Source organism: Accipiter gentilis, chromosome 23 (assembly GCF_929443795.1).
Source record: "Accipiter gentilis chromosome 23, bAccGen1.1, whole genome shotgun sequence".
NCBI classification, from domain to species: Eukaryota; Metazoa; Chordata; class Aves; order Accipitriformes; family Accipitridae; genus Astur; species Astur gentilis.
In genome coordinates, this window is record NC_064902.1 from 18,293,646 (window position 1) to 18,313,301 (window position 19,656).

The following is a 19,656-nucleotide window of genomic DNA, read 5'->3' on the forward strand; positions in this document are numbered from 1 at the left end:
ACTCTCTGTTATCTAAAATGTTAGATAATGCCTCAGTGCGTTACTAAGTTAAACCCCCTAGTTCAGGGCTGAAAAGCTCTTGAATACATGAGCAAGATCAAAGCAGGTAAGCTCAATAAACTGTGTAGTCACTGTTTAGGGGCTTGAGGAGCATCACTTCCACAGCATGTTGGAAGTAATTTTCTCTGGTGACATGCTATGTTTTGTCTTACTGAACATTTAACCTCTAGATTTGGACAGCACACATTTGGCACGGGCACATTTCTTTAGGGAACACCAGAGTGGTTACTTCAAGTGACAGTTTTCTAATTATTCTGTCAAGCATCAATCTGTGAAGTTCCCAGTTCCTCAGCACCCTGACTGACAGGGCAATCAGTGCTTTACTTAAAGCCTCTAGAGCTGTTCTGTCCTGACAAATGCTTTAAAAAAAACCCCCAACCAACCCCTCCACTCCAGTGTACAAAGGGAGTGGAGTACTTGGACTTCAAAACAGCTCCCCACTTTCTGCAAATATAGTTCCTCAAAGTAACTAAAAAATTGTGTTAGTACATAAAATGCAGCTTGGGAAAGAAGAACAGACCAAAAGAGTATTTTCTTTTATAATACAGTAATTCATTTCAGGCATTTTATTTTGGAGCCAATCAGCTGATAAAAGTACATCAAAACCAGAAGGAACTGAGATAATAAAATAATTTTCACTACAAAGTTTTCCTTCTCTTCTCTTAAGAGAGGAAAAAACCCCCCACCTTTACAGCAATTTTAGCTCGATAGCGAGTTCCCCTTATTTCTGATCAATATCATCTTCCTCTCTTGAGGGTAGTATTGTGACTTCTCTTGGGGTTTTACAGCACCACTGACTATAAGAAGTGGGAAAATGAGGGACTTTGTGAGTGATAAACAATTAGCCCTGTACCAAGTTCAGGGAATAATACAAGCTATTTAGTAGTCATGACCACGATTTCCTAAATAACATGAAAGTACTTCATGCTCTTTACCTACTGTGTAATTAAATTCAACACCAGGGCTAAGATTTTGACCAATAAGTTGGTACTACAATTAGACAAGGTTTGATTTATACACCAAGATGCTGCACCTGAGAATTCAATAGTGGAGTTGCTCTTCTTGGGTTGCTGGTACAATCTCATATTGGTGTTGTTCAACTTAATATAAAGAGAAGACCTCTCACCGGACAGAGCAGCAGCACCAATACCAGCACGCCACTAATACTAGTTTCTACTGCAATCAAATTTGTGTTAAAGTTGCTCCTCTGGTTTTAAAAACTAAACAGTAATACAAGTTTGGCGACTAGCTCTTGACTGTGAGCACTATGGAGTGCTCTGTGGTAAAACACACTGATTGAACTCAGCAAGACGAACAAATGAAATATCATCAGGTGTCAAACAAAGGGTGGAAGAGTACAGCACATTTGATCACTAATCGGAGTGAACTGCAGAAAATCTCTCTAGATTTAATGCTTAATTCTCTTTTTTTTTTTTTTGAGGACATTAAATATGTAAATATATTCACACACACAAAATTCATTTTTTTCTTGGATCTGAGTCAAAACTCTCAGTACACAGACTACCGGTGATTTATGAAATGAAGAAAGGAAGCCTATTCTAATCAGAGCTCAAATCGAGTCGTAGGCCAGACAATGGCTGTGTTATTTTGTTTGGTTTTGTGGGGGTTTTTTTCTGGGCAGCTTAACGCTAGATAATTTTTATATATAATCAGCACCCCCATCAACAATATCAAATAATTAATTTTCCTTAATGGACCAGATTCCTTTTGGAGAAGATTATGCCGAACAACATATGACCAGAAAGTAGTTTCACCGAATTCGATAGGAGCACTCAAAGATGGAAGCATCGCGCAGCGCAAGAAAGAACGTGAGAATCTGGCGTGAACAAGGGATCAACGGTAGGTGTGAAGGACTGAAGCTTATCTAAACCAGCACTGTCCTCCAGGAACTACTCATCTGACCTAGTAACGAGCCAGGTGAGGCAACCAATCTATTTCTGTTTCTACTGGTTTAGTCTTCTGCCAATGTAGCTCACTGAGCTTTTTCACTGCGGTGTCAGATGAGTGCGGGTGCAAATGGAGAGAAGGAGGGTGCAGCCATGGAGTACTACCTTTGATACACTGCCACAGACCTGATTCTTCGGCACTAGGGAATTACAGAGCCGACCGCTGATACTAGAAGTGGAGGAAGGAAGTTCTTTGATAAGAAGCCAAAAACTGCAGTGGTCAGTAAGGCGGAATCTGTTCCACTGGCAGGGGGGAAGGCTGAACCCATCTGCTTTTCCTACTGAAGATCAACAGACTTTTAGCATTATTAAGGGACTTACGCAAATGTTGCTGAAATGTAGGCACCACCTTTGCTTAAATTGCTTTTATTTTACCTTTTCAGTTCAATTACTTCCACAGTTTGTACGACTAAGCGAAAAAAAACATGTATTCGAGATTCTCTCTAAGTAAATACACACAAAAAAGCCAAAACAACTGTATACGGTCCCATGGAAGTTTTGATTAAAGGCAAATCCTTCACAATTCAGAGAGCACATACTCAATCAATGGTTAAAGAGGAAAACCTCCAGGGAGCAGCAGGAACTAAACAATTCTGATAAGGTTTCTGTGACTTTCCAGCAAATAGTAATTTGTTCTTTTATATTTCTTCAATGAGAAGTCAAGCATTGCAGTCCCAAACCTTTAAATCAAATGATTTGCTGGGCATCAGGCATTCAACTTTCACCACCTACTATAAAATATTGACTCTGCACATTCATTCATTTCTACCCAATAATTGATTTTTTTTTTTTTTTTTTTTTTTTTTTTGCCATTTACAGGCCTCTAACAGTATTCTGGGAGGTTGACTTAATTGAGATTTTATTAAGAAAAAAGAGATCCTCAGCATTTTAAAGTTTTAATCTTGTCTACACCACATAAGCATGTATGTAATCTATTTTCTTAATGAGATGCTTTTACTCTTTTCCCCTATTATCACTATTAATTCCACTATTAATGCACAAGCGCCATCCATAGTTTACACGAAAGCTTCTACTTTAATCACAAAGTTGGCATTACTCTGTCAAAGGAGAGAGCTTTATGCTAACTTTTGTTTAACGACCTTCTCAGCTAGAGCCTCTCTGTAAATACAGCCCAATCTGGCCAAGCTGGCACAACAGAGATTTCATTCCCTTTTCTGGTAAAGTGACTACTGGCTTACATGGTCAGCCCAAATATCGTCCACTCAGAAATGTAATTTTATGGCACTGGTGGCAGGCTTGCTCTGTGGCTTACCCTGAGGCATTTCAGAGGTTCGTGGTCGGAGGAAGGCCACGCTCTGCCGTGACAACTACGGCTGGCTGCTCCTCTGCATGAAGCAGCTTGCTGGCAGCAACAGCGCGCTCCTTCTCCCCCACGCTCGCGGGGAATGCACATCTGGTGCCCTGCAGCTCTTTTGGTTGCTCAGGCTTATCCTTAAATAATTAGAAACGGTTTCTGACGTACAGCAACGCCCAACACTGCGTAAAAAAAAGGTTGTGGAAACGTGCACACAACTTGCGTTAAGAGCAGCAATCATATGTACGTATGCAGATACTCACACATATACATAGCCATTTACACTTCACTGTAGCAAACTGCATATATAAAATTAAGAAAAAAAAATCTAGCTCTCTTTTCCCCCTACTTGTTCAATGAGCAAAATATGCATATAAGTGAAAAAGAATAGAAAAAGATATTTTTAAGCCACAGCAGAACATTCAAGGTGAAAATGGTGTTGTATAAGCAGTGAAATATTTTTATTATTCATTAGAAATATCTGAAATAGTACAATACTTGCTCCACTCTGCCAAACAGAACAAATTATATAACAATTTGCAATGAGTAAGGCTACCTTATTCTTGATCAACTCCTCTAATTGCTTGAAAAAAAATCTTTAAAAAAATTGCTTTTTTTCTGCTGAAAACCTCTGAATAATTTTGGAAATTTCAGCAAAATCTATTTGGTCAGACATTATCCACCTGTTGTTCCACTCACAGGCACTTATTTGCTTTTAGCTGGAATTTTCAAAGCCAATTGGCTCAAAATGGTTGAACATGGAAAACCATTAAAAAACCAAAACCAACCAAACTCAAAACTGATTAAAAACTAAGGTTTCAGCTTTTTTCATTAAGTCAGCCCTCTCCCCTTGAAGAAACGTGTGGTCTTCCACCAAACCAAAGAAAAATCAAAAGTTCCCATTATAAAAAATCTCAGATTTTCAATTAAAACCCTTCAGTTAAAGTGGCAGTTTCTACTACCAGTTAGGTACTGCCATTGCAAAAAAATAGCTTATTATTTCTATTCTGTTTTACATTAGAGACATGGGAAAATGCTTGGGAATTGGGACCCACTTTTCTCTTGACAATCAGAGCCTATATAGGATCCCAGCTTTGTAGCCTATGCCAAAATACAGCAGTAGCCCAGTTTGTAGCTTCCAGCCCCCATGGCTATCTGCTGCCTTCTCCCATGTACAATCCCTTCCTTGGACATTCAGCACCAGAGGCAACTCCCCTCTAATTCAATGAGAAGCACCAGCATCAGAATGAGGTACATAACCTTATCCAGCTAATTTGTAAATACACTTTACCCAATTAAAAAAAATACAAAACCATCTAATTTTGCTTATAGATTTGTAGGAATGTATCAATCTGTGTTGGTAGAAGGTTGAATTATTCATTTCAGTTTTCACTAGACTTTCTGTCCACATTTTAGAAAGGAATATTGTCATTTTCACAATACAGAGGGAATGAGTTTCTTAAATATGGGTATTTAGGACTACTTTCCCCTCTGCTGCTTTAGAAGGTACCCACATAGCAAATGATTCTGTTGAATAAAGGGGACAAAGAAGTAACATCCTCTGAGTTGTTACAAAAGGAGGGGAAATATGGGGGAGCAAAAATGTCCTGCTTTCTATTCACCAGAGTTAAGCCATAATCTGCTATGGTGTTTGGGAGTGCAAATCAATCAAACGTGGATTTTTAAGGTGCAGAGAAAAGTTTAAACAAACAAACAAAAAAACCCACAGGGAAACTATTTCACTCCCCAAAGGTATTAGCTAGAACCCTAAAGAAAATTCAAGTAGTTAATTAAGCTCTATGGGGAGTATTAACTCCATCTCAGCCAGACCCAATACAGGGTTATACATTTAATTCAAGCCAAAGTCATTGAAAGATCAAGTGGATGAGATGCGTTCGCTGTACCTGACATAAACAGCACATGATAATGTGTTTTTTCTCAAGGGTAGTTCAAGTTTGGTATATGAAGATAACAGTGTGATAACTGCAAAATCCAATACATTTGCAGAGACGGTCCTCAAGTTTTGCCTGGCTTTTGACTGAAGTGGTTATTTCTGTAGACCTTGTCCTTTGCACCCTCATGCTGCTTTACACAGACTCTATGCACCACTATTCCCCACTCACAGTTGGTAACACGAATATTGGAGCCATCTAAATCAGTTGAACTCCTGTGCAACTGAAGGAAACGTGGTTAGATGCCCACAGAGTCTGTTTGGAATATTCCTCCTATTCCTTCACCCTTCCCAGACTACATACATAAAAGAATTGGGCACTGGGAGATGGAATAACTTGTGTTTTCTGCAGATTGCTATCAAAAGTATGAGCACTAAAAGAGATAAGCTCTTCACTTTTCACACTACTCTAAAGAAAACACCTGATTTTAGAGACTGCCTAGTACAACAAAATATTAAAAGGTAAAGCACAGACAACATCTTTTGAGAACGGGGACTAATTTTCATCTTCCTATAACAGGGTAGTTTTTCTATTAGAAGATGAAACAAAACCTCTAGCAACAAGAGTAAGAACTACTCATTTGTGGTAGATGTGGACTTGATTTGCCAAGTACTTAAGCACATGACAAGCTTTAAAAGTGAATAGGCTCATTTATTTCAGCTTTACCCATCCACTCAGAATAATAGATAATAAAATATTAAAACTTGAAACAGGTTTGAATATCTTGTTGAACTGGAGCATGAATAATGAAGTTGTGAAATAATTCAGTCCTACCTGAAACAAAACAGAGATTTAAGGGAAAGAAATAGCTTTTCCCTCTTTCATTACACCGTATTTCAAATAATTTTTGTCTCTTCCAAAGCTTTTTCATCATCCTGTGCTCAGCTATGCAAATGAATGGATGAACGCAGGCCAAGGAATATTTTTCTTATTCAAATACAAATTAAATACATTCCTCTTACTGGACAGATAGTGTATCATGCTCCAAAAACAAAGTTCACATACTTTAGAAAAATACATTCCCTACCTCAATATTAAAAAAAAAAAACTGAAAGAAAAAAAAAAAGGCATCCACAGTGGAATACAGAAAATATCAGAAGATACACTGCACCTCAAAATGCTATTTCCATAGAAATGGGTGGATGTTCTAACAGATCTTTTTCTTAAAAAGATGCCAATGAATTTAAAAGCTACATATGTGCCAGACCTACATATTATTCTTGATCACATCACTGTGCCAGTCATTTCAGATGGCATATGGGATTAATAATAATAGGTTAGACCAAGATCACCTATCATAATTATTTCCTATATTAGGATGCAAACCAGAGCACAAGTGTCACAGCAGAGACAAGTGCAATGTGTATTTTTCCATGCAATTCTCTCCTCTTCCCCAATAAGCACATCACTGAACCCGACACTGCACTTTTTCATCTTAGAGACAAAAACGCTCATTTTAAAGAACTGCTTCAAATTCCACCCCCGGCTTTTCTTATGTATAGGCATATCTTTACACTAAAAATCTTAGCAAGATCAGGCCCTTTATTCTTCTGTCTTTAAAAGATAATTTTATGACAGGAAAATGCTCATTAATTTTGTCATGTTTCACCAGATTTTTTTGCCAAAACTGAGTCTTATTCTTCAACTAACCTATGCTCTATCTAACTGTGCTCCATCCATCAGGGGTGCTTCTGAAATTATAAGTAAAAACTGTTGATATTAATTTCATTGTCAGAAGAAGAGTGTGTCTTACCCAGTACAAATGGCTAAAAGCACCTGCTTGAAATATACAGTTCATCATCTAGGCCTGTCTCTATCAGAAACAGATGGAGGTAAGGTGATTAAATTTCTTCATTTTGATGGAAAGAACAAACACTTTCCTATACAGCCATAACACCTCAAACCACTTCAAAAAGAATGGCTATTAAAATGTGATTTTCTCTACAGAAGAGTTTAAGGACACCTACAACTCTTCTTTTAATATACTATTTCCTACCTATATTACCAAGTGATTTGTCTTTCATTCTCCTGTAAGTACGCCAGATAGATGATCTATAAATAGATTCATAATAGATTACTCATCTCACCAAGATGAATTACCGGACTGAGATTCCTAAAATATCTTCTCTTTTATCCCCACTAATTGTGAAATGAGTCATATAAATTTTCAAAATTTAATCAATTTGTAAAGTACAGTAAAGGATTAAACACTTTTCTGATGCATTATGCATGGCATTTCCTTTTACTAGGCCATACTAAGACACACAAACATAACTGCACATTATATTGCACATGCTGGATGCAACATCAGGCATTTGGCAGTTAGAGGTGATGCTGGCAAGCTTTTCAAGATGGAGATTTATTGTCTGTATCCGTTGTCCTTCATTTTAGGCCGTGGTTTGGAGTGAGACGGTGATACCACTTTACAAGAAACATGTACTATCCCATAACTATTACCATGGACTTCTCTTAAACACTTCCCACTGCAGGCTCAGCCATACTGGCTCATTAGTGGCTTCCTCAGAAAAGTCCAGTCCCAAGCACTAATGAATGAAGAAGCCAATAAAAAAATCCTTTATCACTTTGATCATTAATCAAATGTACCTCCAAACAAGCAGGAAAATGCAACAAGCCTTGACCACACAGCAGCTATCTCAAGCGGGTGAGGCAGATTGTCTTCGAAGAAATGGAAACGCCTGTTCTTCTGTCCCTATTTTAGAAGGGATACCACTACAGAGAGGGTAATTGGCACACAAACATTTCAAATTCTATCCAAACCTAACAGCTCAATTTTTATTGTTGTTCTTCCACAAATTTTTCAGCATTTACCTTCTAAGGAAAAATTTGTGATTTTTCCTTACTCCACCACAAAGGAGGCAATTATAAAATCTCTGCAAGTTTCCCTCTTGCTTATTAAGTTTATTTTCATATCCAGTTTTTAAGATTCATTATAGCCAACTTTAAAATGCCAAGAGGCATTCAATTTGTCAGTGCCTATAAATAATGGCAGATTCATATTAAAGTATGTTTACATATCAATTACTTAGGACTCAATACTACACATGCTCTTGAAAAATACATTACTCTTGATTATAAATCAAGACAATTCAATTATGTATTTTAAATGCATAATTGTCGTCACTTTTTCATAAATATTGGCAATACACTATCAGTCTCTAAAAATGCTTCAGTGAAATGAAAGAATGCCTTTTCAATACTTTAAGTGCTCTAAAAGATGACTAGTCATTTCACATTAATTCCTGCAAAACTGCAAAGACAGATTAGAAGAAATCCTTGTTAAACTTCTATTAGTCTATATTTTCTCACCAATGCAGCACTAATAAAAATGTGGGGAAACTCCTAAATTAGTCCTATAAACTCAAATCCTACAGTATCTATAAAAGTATGAGCTGCTCCAATACCCTTGGTTAAAGGCAAAGTATTTGTACAAATTTCTGAGGTAGAATATACAATATGCCTTTGTCAACTTTTCCCAGCTTTACAAGATGTTTCTGTGCTCTAATAGGTCTTTTCTACCTCTACAAACTGTCATCCTACGACAGTAATCTTAAACTTCAACAAGCTTCAAAAGCCTAGGCATTATTGCCCATACAAAATTACTACTCACAGCTTTAGGTTTAGGGCTGTTCTCTGAAAGAGGAAAAGAAACCTCCAGTCCATTCATTGGCCCCAAGGCAGGATCAACTCTTCTTGAAACACTCTGGATAAATTTTTGTTTAGCTAGTTCTTAAAAACTTGTGGTGCTAGATAGCCTCTAAGTTCCTAAAATAAACTGCTGTAGGACTCAACTACCTTTTCTGCTCGACAATTTTAAGACCAGCTAACCTAAATTTCTTTGCTGCACTTAAACCTTACTACTTCTTGCCTTGCCGAGGCAGACATTGACCTGCAGCACTGGGCAGATTATCCAGGTTAACTGAAGGTTTCCTTCAACTTTCTGTGTCTGGTTCCTCTTTCAACCTTTGAGTCTTTTGTATATTTTAAATAGGAGAAAAGGATGGTCTCTGCCTATGTGTTCACACACCCCCAAGGCAAAAGGGGCTCTCTACATGTTATTAGGAGACAATATTAAGATGACACAGTTTTTGGAAGCTGGATCTTACTATGTGATATACTTCAATGACTGATTAGACATGGTCTTACACATATGTCAAAATTGCAACACAAACTCAACACTTTTATTGATTATGTCTTTCTTTTTAAAAATTTAATATTTCAGTTCTACAAAAACAATGCTGAGTACAAAACTGCTAGTAGGATAGGGCTATGTAATAAGCAATAAAGGAAGATAACTTTTATCATTTCCATAGCACTTAATTTCTTTAACAGACCATATAATTTTTGATCAGTGTTGAGAGCAGTCATCTATGGTACCTGTGGAGTCATCTATGGAGTATTATAACCCACAATTCACACAGAGGGGGAAAAACAGAGCAGTCAAAGCCTGAACTTTCAAAAGCATCCACTAAATTCAAATGCCACCATTTTCAGATACCCAGCTGGAGCTATAAAGGGCTATGCGGAGGTGAGAACGCTGCCCTAGCAGTTAGCACTGGTAGAACAGTACACTATAACACACAGGTATTTTGCACTAGAGTAACTCTTCAGCTACAGCTTTTAGAGTACTCAAAACAGCATATGATGCTTCACCCTCTTGTGTGAATCAGAAAAACACACAAGGCATAAAGACTTTTCTTGCTGTGTAAAGAAGAGCTGGGTAATGAAGTGTGTAAAGGGTACATGATATTTGAATGAGAAAGCAAAAAGATTTCTAATGACTATGTAAGAATAGGGTTCCTCTGCATTATCTGAAATGACATGCAATCTCACAATTCAAACAAATCCAGTGCTAACACTCTATTATATGTCCATAACTGAATGCTATTTACATTTCATTTTTTTTCTTCAACATTATACACACACTGACATAGGCTGCATGTGTCATAGAGAAGGTTATCTGATCCTACTGATTTATGGTTTCACATTATTGTAACACTGAGAAATCCACTACTGACAATTAGTCAGTAAAATGCAGAAAATGCATGACAAACTATTCACAACTAGCCTATGCTCTAACTAGGATAAAGCTCACTATCACAGCAAGTGTGGGCACTTCAATTTTTGTATTTTTAAAACCTCTACACGCTATTTTTATTTATGACTTTTAAAGTTTAATAGTCCCCTTCCCACCCTCCAAAGCACTCTCCTCTCACTCCACACAAAACTTCCAGGACTAACAGCAATAATAACCATTCTCATCAACGGGAAAGGCAGCTCTAGAAGAAAATCAAACGAGTTGGTTCTTTGTTTCTGGATGTTGCTTTTGATGTTCTTTTCCTCTTGGTCAAGACAGACTTGACAGCCTTGATTGACTGGCATGGCTAATACTGCAACAGACATTCTGCAGACCATATTAAATAGCTGTGCAAACTGCCTACACTCACAACTTGGCTGCCGACATTATTTTTATTTGATATGATTATAATGTGTCAGTGCCCAATCCTGGATCAGGAATGCCACGTGACAACATTCCCCTCTTCTTCCACTCTCTTTTCTCCCTGACTGTTTGAAACGATGCCTCAGTGGGCAGAATGCAGGGAATAATTGGTTGGGAACAGAAGAAGCTTATCTGCCAAAACCGCTTTTTGGCTCAGGCTTGTAACCCAACAGTCAAACACTAGGCACAGACTCATTGAATAAGACAGATTTTTGCACAACTTCCAGGACAAAACCCTTAGCTGTATAGTCAAGCCTAGTTAGAAACCATACCCAAAAGAGCCTTTTCCCCCTTAAACTAGGAGCAGGTCCTTGTTTAAAGTTGTAGGGTGAGAGCAAACAGTCCAGTAACACACTGATACAGTTAACTACACTCCAAACTTCCTGAATTGTCTTAACTGAACTAGCTCCCCCAATTCTGAATTAATTCAACCAAAATAAAGACCAAATAAATTATACAAGGCAACCCTATTTTTATTTCTGAAATCTGAGAAAATAGTATCCCAAATCTTTCCTCTTAGTATAATGTTATCCCTTCTGTTGCCACATAACGGACTGCAGTGTTAAGAAGACTAATACTAAAAATCCCTCAAGCCAAAAGGATAAACCAGCGATACAAATGTCTTACATAATAAGAATGGAGAAACTGTATTACTTTCACACCAAGCACAGCTGGAAAATAAGTGAATTTCAAAATTATGATTTAATGATATCCTCTTTCAGAATTCTGTTCACTCTCTTAGATGCCTGGAAAATAAGAGCCCCAAGACCTCTGCTTCACATGCAACTTAACGGAAAGACACATCAGTGCCATTACTTTTCCTGTCACTGAGGTGGACAGAGAGATGCATCTGACATAAGCAAACAGGCAAAGCAAAGTGACAGGAATAAGAATGCCTATTCCATATTAATAAAACAATAATTTGAATTTGGACTAAAGAACAGTTAAAGGGAAAAAAAAAATTAAGTTTTGTGTGTTTGATATTAATTATTCCCCGGGTATGAGTTAACAGATGTCAATATGGAATATTTTTTTCCTGAGGAATGTTTGTCAATCTGTCAATAGTATTTTGCTTAAATGACAAGCAAACACTTGTTAACATCAATTGATTTGATAAGTCTTTAGTCATACCATCAGTGACAGGCTTAAAAAAAGGTTGTCAAAGGAGCTTTAGGGGGAAAAGGAGAACAAGAACAACAAACAATTTTGGCCTTTAAACTGCCTGTATTTCAGTGATACTTTCTAATAGGAGTCCATTGTTAAGTTCAGGGCTAGAGCCAGTCAATGGTAAACCCCCCCCTGTTTACAGCTTAGTTTGCTATACTCATATTTCAGTATTTTAGCTCCTGTTAGGGAGACAGGACAACAAAAAAAAGGGATGGTGTATAGCCAAAAGGCTGAGGAAAGACTATGTAGTCCTACATCTGGGTCACATCTCAAGCACACATACCACTTATGTTAGCATTAATGGGCAACTCTCCTATACCAGTAACCTATACAATATTATTTTTATTCTATCAAGACTGCATGGGAGAAAAAGGTAGAGGATATGACTTGCTTCAGGTTGTACATAAGCTTCTGGCCTTTGCCTAATTGTAGACACTAAATATGTCTCACCAAGAGCCTAGTCGTTATGGGCCCTCACACTCACTAGGGTCTTCAAAAACACAATTCAACCAGCCTGACATCTGAAACTTGACGTCGACTCCGCAATGTGCCTAAAAAAGCTAAGAAAAAAAACCTGCAGGAACTTCGGAGTGTCAGAAATGTGGGATGACTCCAGGCCAAAGCAGAGGGCAGAGATGGCAACCAAGCTTCAGTGTCCCTGACAGCAGATCTATCGACAAGGCTTTTTTTCAGCTTTAGCCTTTCCAAAACTTTGTTGAATCCTACAAACAGTTATCATATGGTAAATATAACAGTCCAGGTCTTCAGGATGAATAAAAACGCGCACCTGTTGAGCTTGGTAAGGATGTGAGAGTACTCAAGGATGAGGACTTCAGTGAGGATGACTGAAACAGACCTTCATACATGCAGGGGAGAGCCAGGCATCACTCAGAACCCCTGAAATACCAAAGGAAACAACCTCTTCTACTTGACTGTGAGACAAAGAAGAGCAATGAAGCTCCTGCAGTGCCTTCCAGCAGCTTGAACACCCAGATCGAGCCATCTTCCCTTTCCTGTTACTACTTGAAAAGAAGAAAGACGGTTAATTTTCTGCCAAAGCAGATGCACAGCACAAACTCATAGAAACAGACAGGCAGGAAGGAGGGAAAAAAAAAGAAAAAAAAAAGAGTCTGGAATTTAGATAGTAAAAGAAAGGAATTCAGAACTGTTGCAATGACCTGTCTGACCTAGGAAGTATCAGATATGGCAGACTGCAAACAAGACCAGCAGAGTATAAAAGGGTCACTGACTCCAGAGATAGCATTTTCATCCAAAAGCCAGTGGGTAACCTTTTGTGGTTTGGGGTTTTTTTGTTTGTTTTTTTGTTTGTTTGTTGTTGTTTTTTAAGAATTATAGACACTGATAACAGCCAGATTAAACCAGTAGCAAACCAGCCAAGACCTTTATTTTTCTCAAAATAATATGCCCAGCTTCACTAAATCAAATATTGGCATACCTGTATTTTTTTTGCTTTAATTCAAAATAGATGTTTTAAAGACAACTAAAGAGAGAGAAAGATCTATTTCAAAGTGCAGCTGAACATTTCCTCCTGGAATATTTCTTCTCTTTCAATGTCCTTAACACTGCCAGTGACACATTTCAGTGCAACTAAAAGACAGTGCTTCTCCATATGACAGCCCTGTAGACTTTTTTCTTTGTTTGCTTAGTCTTCCTCAGAGGCTCCATGTTGTTTAGAGACATTTACAACAGTTAACTGCCCTTCAAGTTCCCAAGAGCAAATTTTTATCTTCTCAAACAAGGTGGGAATCAGGTTAAAGGTTACAGGGAAATTACTGACCAGATACAAACTGTGAATGCTGCATTAGCCACAATGACTCTTGGGATTGAAAGCCTACTATTGGCTAAGAAGAGAATATTCATTCAATTATCTTACTGCATATTAGTGAGCTAATGGACATGGTGGATCAGGAGAGGAAATAACAGACATTTACTACCTTTTCTGAACAGAATGAAACATGAAACGTTTATTTTTTTTTAATAGCTAGATATTAATATTCAACGACAGAGCAGTAAGAAAAACAAGGGCTTTGATGTTAGGCCTGCTATAACTGCCAGGGCTGCCTCAGTCTCCTATTATGTACTGGGATGCCAGCATATCTTCCCCTGATCCCAATCTAATCTCATAAATATTCTTCATCAGATACCGTTAAGAGATGGTTTTCACCTGATGTCATGTGGAGCTGAAACAGTATTGCTGATGGTCACAGTGACATAAAATAAAGGCAAAATCAGTCAAATTGAAAGGGCTGACAAGAAACAGTTTAGAAGTGGCTCACTTAAACCTGGCAAACCTCTCAAGATAAGAGCTGTGGTATGACTGGTCACGTGCAGGGCTACGTTCAAAAGAACAATGTTAATAACCTAAAAATAGGAGACAGCATTAAATCTCAATAAAAACACAATGTCTGTGGCCGACAATGCTGTGACTTACATATGTGCATCCAAGTTTGCTATGGACTGCACTCCCTGGAGCAGATAGATTTCAGAAGCATCCTCTTTCCCCTACACCATACCAAATAAACAGTCTAGTGAGGCTCTAAGCAGTCATCCTTCCTTTTTCTCCTGGAGTGCAATAAAGAGAACAGGCAAAAGAGAAATGCAATGGAACTGTTCTGTGATTCTTCCTGTGAAGGGAGAAAAGATCACAAAAGGCATTCCAAAGGAAGAAAGGAAGCAACAAATTAAAGGCGAATGGGTTGTGCTGCATTTAGGCTAAAGCCTTCTGCATCTTCAGCCAGTCAAAGCCAGGAATGATAGAGCTAGAGCTGTGCATAGACACAAGCATAACTGACTATTTCAGGTCCTTTCCATGCTACCTTTTACTTTGCCCCACTGTCTCAATTAGCATAGCTTCACTAGCCCTGGTGTAAGCAGCTAGTGTTAAGCAGTAATACATAAGCAGAACATATAATAGAAGGATACGTTTACAAGTCAAATGTTGGGCATGCAGATGTTATATAGCTGAAAGCTACTGAAATGCCTTTTTGTTTTAAAATTGTTTGAACTCTGTAAGTTTCATCACCAAAATTAATACCTGCTGTTTGTGCTGTAGCAGACAGAAGAACCCATTTAGCATAGTGATAGTCATCAGCTAAGTTGTGTATCTAAGACTTTACTGCACCTGCTTCTCCACCAACACAAGTTTCAGAACTAAATTACATTTCAGCCAAACCTTGATCATCATACGAAGCACGCACTGCAGAACAACTCAAACATGCACAAACACATCTTTGTGTAATGTCCTGAGAATAGCTGAAACACAAATGAAGACAAGCATAACAGTGTCTACTAGCATCAGAAAATGAAGGAAACTATCAGGTTTTCTAGCATGAATCTCAAGTCCCATCCTGCCTCCCTTCTGCCCCAGGCAAGATATCTGGCTTCTCTACTTCTCCAGGTCTGTGTTCTTTTAGGCATGTTAATGACTTGAATCTTCTAAGATCACCAAGCAGAAGGAGACAACCAGTTCTCTTCCTGTGGATCTTGGGAAGAACATAAACCTAGACCTCTACAAACAAAAGGTCAGCATGACCCAGGTCTATGGGAGTGCAAAAAGATCCAGGAAGAATGTTTTAAATATTGCAGATGACTCTTTCTAGTACAGTTGAGCTGTCAAGGTACAACGTGTCTTAAAAAAAATGCAAGCAGAGTTACAACTGCAAAGAGCTTACAATATGAGGTTGACCTGTGCTTATTTTGTACTGTAAATTTTCTTCCCGATTTTGCCTTGAAATAGTGCTGCAAACAAGATCCACCTCTATTTGAAAAGTCACAACATTTTGTCACTTCGAGCTGCACAGGGTATACAATTACAGGGATGCAATTTTCACAGGAAGGTGGTATTTAGAGGAGCTAATATCACAGACACAATGAACATGAGGAAAATGGATGGAAGCACAGAAAAAGAGAGATGAAGGAGACAAAGCCAGATCCACAAAAAGAAGCAAAATGTTTAAACTGGGACTTCAGCAGAGATGCTTAGGTGCAGGAGATAGAAAAGATGATCAAAGCCCTTCGACAGATATTCATTAGTAAAAAAATCTACAGCAACTTACGTTCTGGCTACATACAAAAGCATAACTCCGTGTTGGCAGGGATGGTCAGGTGGCACTGCTCCAATGCCTACGCCTGATCAATATTCTCTCAGTAGATATTCTACTTCTGTCTGCAAAGGCGACCAATGACCTCAGCATGCTCACATGCATCTCTAGAAATAACTTCTACTCAATACATACAGACTAATGTCTTCTCCTGTTGTTCGAAAAGAGCAACTGTACCTCCATCTGCAAAAGGAAGTGTTATGAAGTACCAGGCTATGATTTGAGCCTGTTAATGTTAATTAAACACAGACTATCCCACAGTGCAGAATCAGATATTTTAGAAACCTTTTGCTTAAAAGAGTACAAATCAACCTTTAGAATTAGCTAGAATTCCCATTTTCCTTCTCACTCTACAGTGGCACTATACTGTTAGGAATGATATTTTAAGTATCTAAATCTCCTCACAAATTCTACTTTAGGAGCCAGATGTTCAAAGTTCAGCACTGCAATGCTCAGCATTACCACATCTGCATTTCTGTGTTGAACTGCCTTGAGGAACTACCCATTCAAGACTGACCAGCAAGCCTGAGTGTAGATCAGGAACTGAAAAGTCAGTCCAGTGGTTCACAGTGAAATCATTTTCCTGCCAGATCGCCCCTTTAGTAACTCATCCTCAGCGTTCACACCATTATCTGTATTTTTCAGCATACTATTCATATGCTAACAACACAACTGTATTGCTGCATGGGGAAGCTTCTGGTCCCAACCCAACTTTTTTACCTTTGGATCAGCAGTCAGCAGCTTGAATGCTTGATATACTTGTGCTTCTTTCACACCTCCACCGAGATCCAAGAAGTTGGCTGGCTTTCCACCATTCAAGGATATTATATCACATGTTGCCATTGCAAGTCCAGCTCCATTGACTGTAATCATAAACATCAAGTAGTTGTATTTCACATAAAAGTATATAAGGTTTGTGAAAAGGCTTAAACCGTATCAGCACAAGCACATAACATGGCTCAAAATGTTACATAAATAGCTATTTCTAAATAGGTCAGTACCTATTTAAGGATATCCAATGCAACAAATAATTCAAAATCTGGTGCACACACCCCGATATTGAGGTTTCTTTATGACTTGTATCAATTTTAGGACTTAGATGCGCACCTTCCCTTAAGCATGCACAAGCACCAGAATGGTAATTGTGGAAATGCAAAACCTTCTGATTTAAAAAAAAAAAAAAAAAGAAAAAAAAGAGAGAGACACACACAAAAACTTCTGGGAATAGTGATTGCATCATGAGACATGAAGGACAAATTGACTCCTTAAGCTTCCCTCCTACCATTGCGATAGCAGTAGGTGATGCTTTGTATTACTGTAAAACACAACCACATTTTGGGGACAGAGCTCAAATGCTCCTGAAACTGCCTTTTGTTTTGCATTTGCACCAGTCTAGAAGCATTGCCATGGGCACCAACATCCTCTAAGCTAGGAAAAGTAGACAAGAATTATTTGTCCCGAGTAAGTTGCTCCTGCTGGACAAAGTAAGGATTCTGTGTCACCTGTAATTTAACAGTGATACCTAATACTAAAAAAAATACTGTAGTGTTGCCAATTGTTGTTTGGGTTTTTGTTTTTTTGGGGGGGTTGGTTCTTTTGTTTGTTTTTGTTTTTAAACTGAGATTAAAGTCTCACTGTCACTTACTGAATCAACTGCAACACATTATCAGTATCTTTTGGATTTGCAGTTAAGAGTACACATCTAAGCAAAGTGAACGCTGGATATTTTCTCATCAAGCTGAGATAAAATGCCTAATTCAATTAGATTCAAAATAAAAAGCTGTACTGGCTAACAGAATTTGTACAAAATGAAAATTTAGAGCATAGGTGACTTCTTTACTTATCTCTTCTAAATACAAGAGTAATTTCTGTTCTACAGAAACTTCAGGAAACTAAAAATCCCATTTTTTTTCCTTTAAACAACCAAGCAGCTTCTTTAGCAGCTTTCCTTAAAGAGAAATGGGAGTTCAATATTCAGTTGTAAGTGGGAATATCATGTTTTTACACACCTACGTTTGCAGAGTCTTTTAAGTAACACAGTCTAATTTTTGAAAATTAATGACTGAATTCTGATGACTTCTCTTGTTTTGTTTTAATTACTAGAAAGACCAATTGCATCAGCTTAAAAATTCAGAATGTAGAAACCCCACGGCCTTCTCCCTTAGCCTGCCTTCTCTCTGATACTACATGCACCCTGCCTGTCTGCTGTGGCCTTCATCACAGTTTCAACACAATTTTAGTTTCATTCCTGCAAGAACTTGTGGAAGGACAGACAACCTCAGCAAAATAGACTGAAATACAGCGAAGGGTGGATTGAATGTCAGAATGTAAACAAAGTCTATACACTGAACAAGTATGAATTTGTCTTCAAATGCCTTTTGGATTTATTTGTTCTTACCAAAGCAAGCAATATTTCCATCCAGTCCTATATATTTTAAGTCATATTTGGCAGCTTCGTTCTCTATAGGCTCATTTTCAGACTTGTCATCCATGGCAAATATTTCTTTTTGCCTAAATTCTGCATTGTCATCAAAGTTTATCTTGGCATCAAAACAAACAACTAAAGAAAAAAAAGAACATATAGGCATTTAAAGATTACAGTTAGAGCTTCTGAAATATTATGACTACTACAGCAGGGAGGGGGAGAAGGTTGCTTAGGGACTGATGCTGCTTCCAACATATGATCAGCTGAAGTTCTAGCATTCAGTCCGGTAGAGTTGGGCAAGTTTTCCTTAAATCCTATATTAAGAAAAGGTACAGCAAGCATCTCCACACTACAGTCACATACCCTTGTCACAGGATGATCTTCTGTGTTTGCTTTAAACAAAGTTCCCCTAAGCTATGAAGTCAGTTTTATGATTTGGACAGGTGGATTGCAGTAATTACATAAGAAGGTCTACTTTAAATATTTTGAATGTATGACACATACAACAGGTAACAGGTTAGAAATCCAAAGTAATGTTTGGTAACATGCACTTATTTATGAGCAATACAAAATGCTTTCCTTAGCCATATTTGTAGTTTATAATGTTACTAGCTATACACACATTATTTCACTAAAGATTTGAATTAAAACAACTTTAAGCCAATATGTGTTAAATATTATCAAAAGATTACTTTTAAATAAAGAAAATTTTAAAAGTAAATACAAAACTTCTCATCAATGTCAACATCCGCTATGGTTGTAAAAAAAAATTAAGAAGTAGTTAAACCTGACTATATTAAATAATAGATACAAAAGACTAGCTAATAGAAATAATGTTCACATAAACCCACCAGTAACAGAAATGCATGTTGAGTGAACTGTTTATTTGCCTATTTACTGACTCATTATTTCTATGGGTTTGCACATGCAAACACCTCATTAGATTAAGATGTTGTAAGTAAATGTAAGACTATATACTTACCATTTCACTACGTAAGTAATTTGATTTGTACTATATCATGATTATAATTACTGACTGAAGTATAATTAATTTCTTAATGCAAACCAGATTTAAGTGCCTTTAAATGCTGCATCCAGAAAAATCTAATAGTTTTTCTTTCTGATGTGTTT

The 19,656-nt window shown here is 37.6% G+C and overlaps 1 protein-coding gene across 1 annotated transcript in view; it reads right to left on the reverse strand.

Moving 5' to 3' along the window:
- SUCLG2 (succinate-CoA ligase GDP-forming subunit beta) overlaps positions 1 to 19,656 on the reverse strand; it is a 134,388-nt gene that overhangs the window by 38,965 nt on the left and 75,767 nt on the right. Inside the window, exons 8-9 of the mRNA XM_049826875.1 lie at positions 18,499 to 18,660; positions 16,821 to 16,963 (exon numbers count right to left, since the gene is read on the reverse strand). Coding sequence (XP_049682832.1) covers positions 16,821 to 16,963; positions 18,499 to 18,660 — 305 coding nt within the window. The remainder of the gene's footprint in view (positions 1 to 16,820; positions 16,964 to 18,498; positions 18,661 to 19,656) is intronic.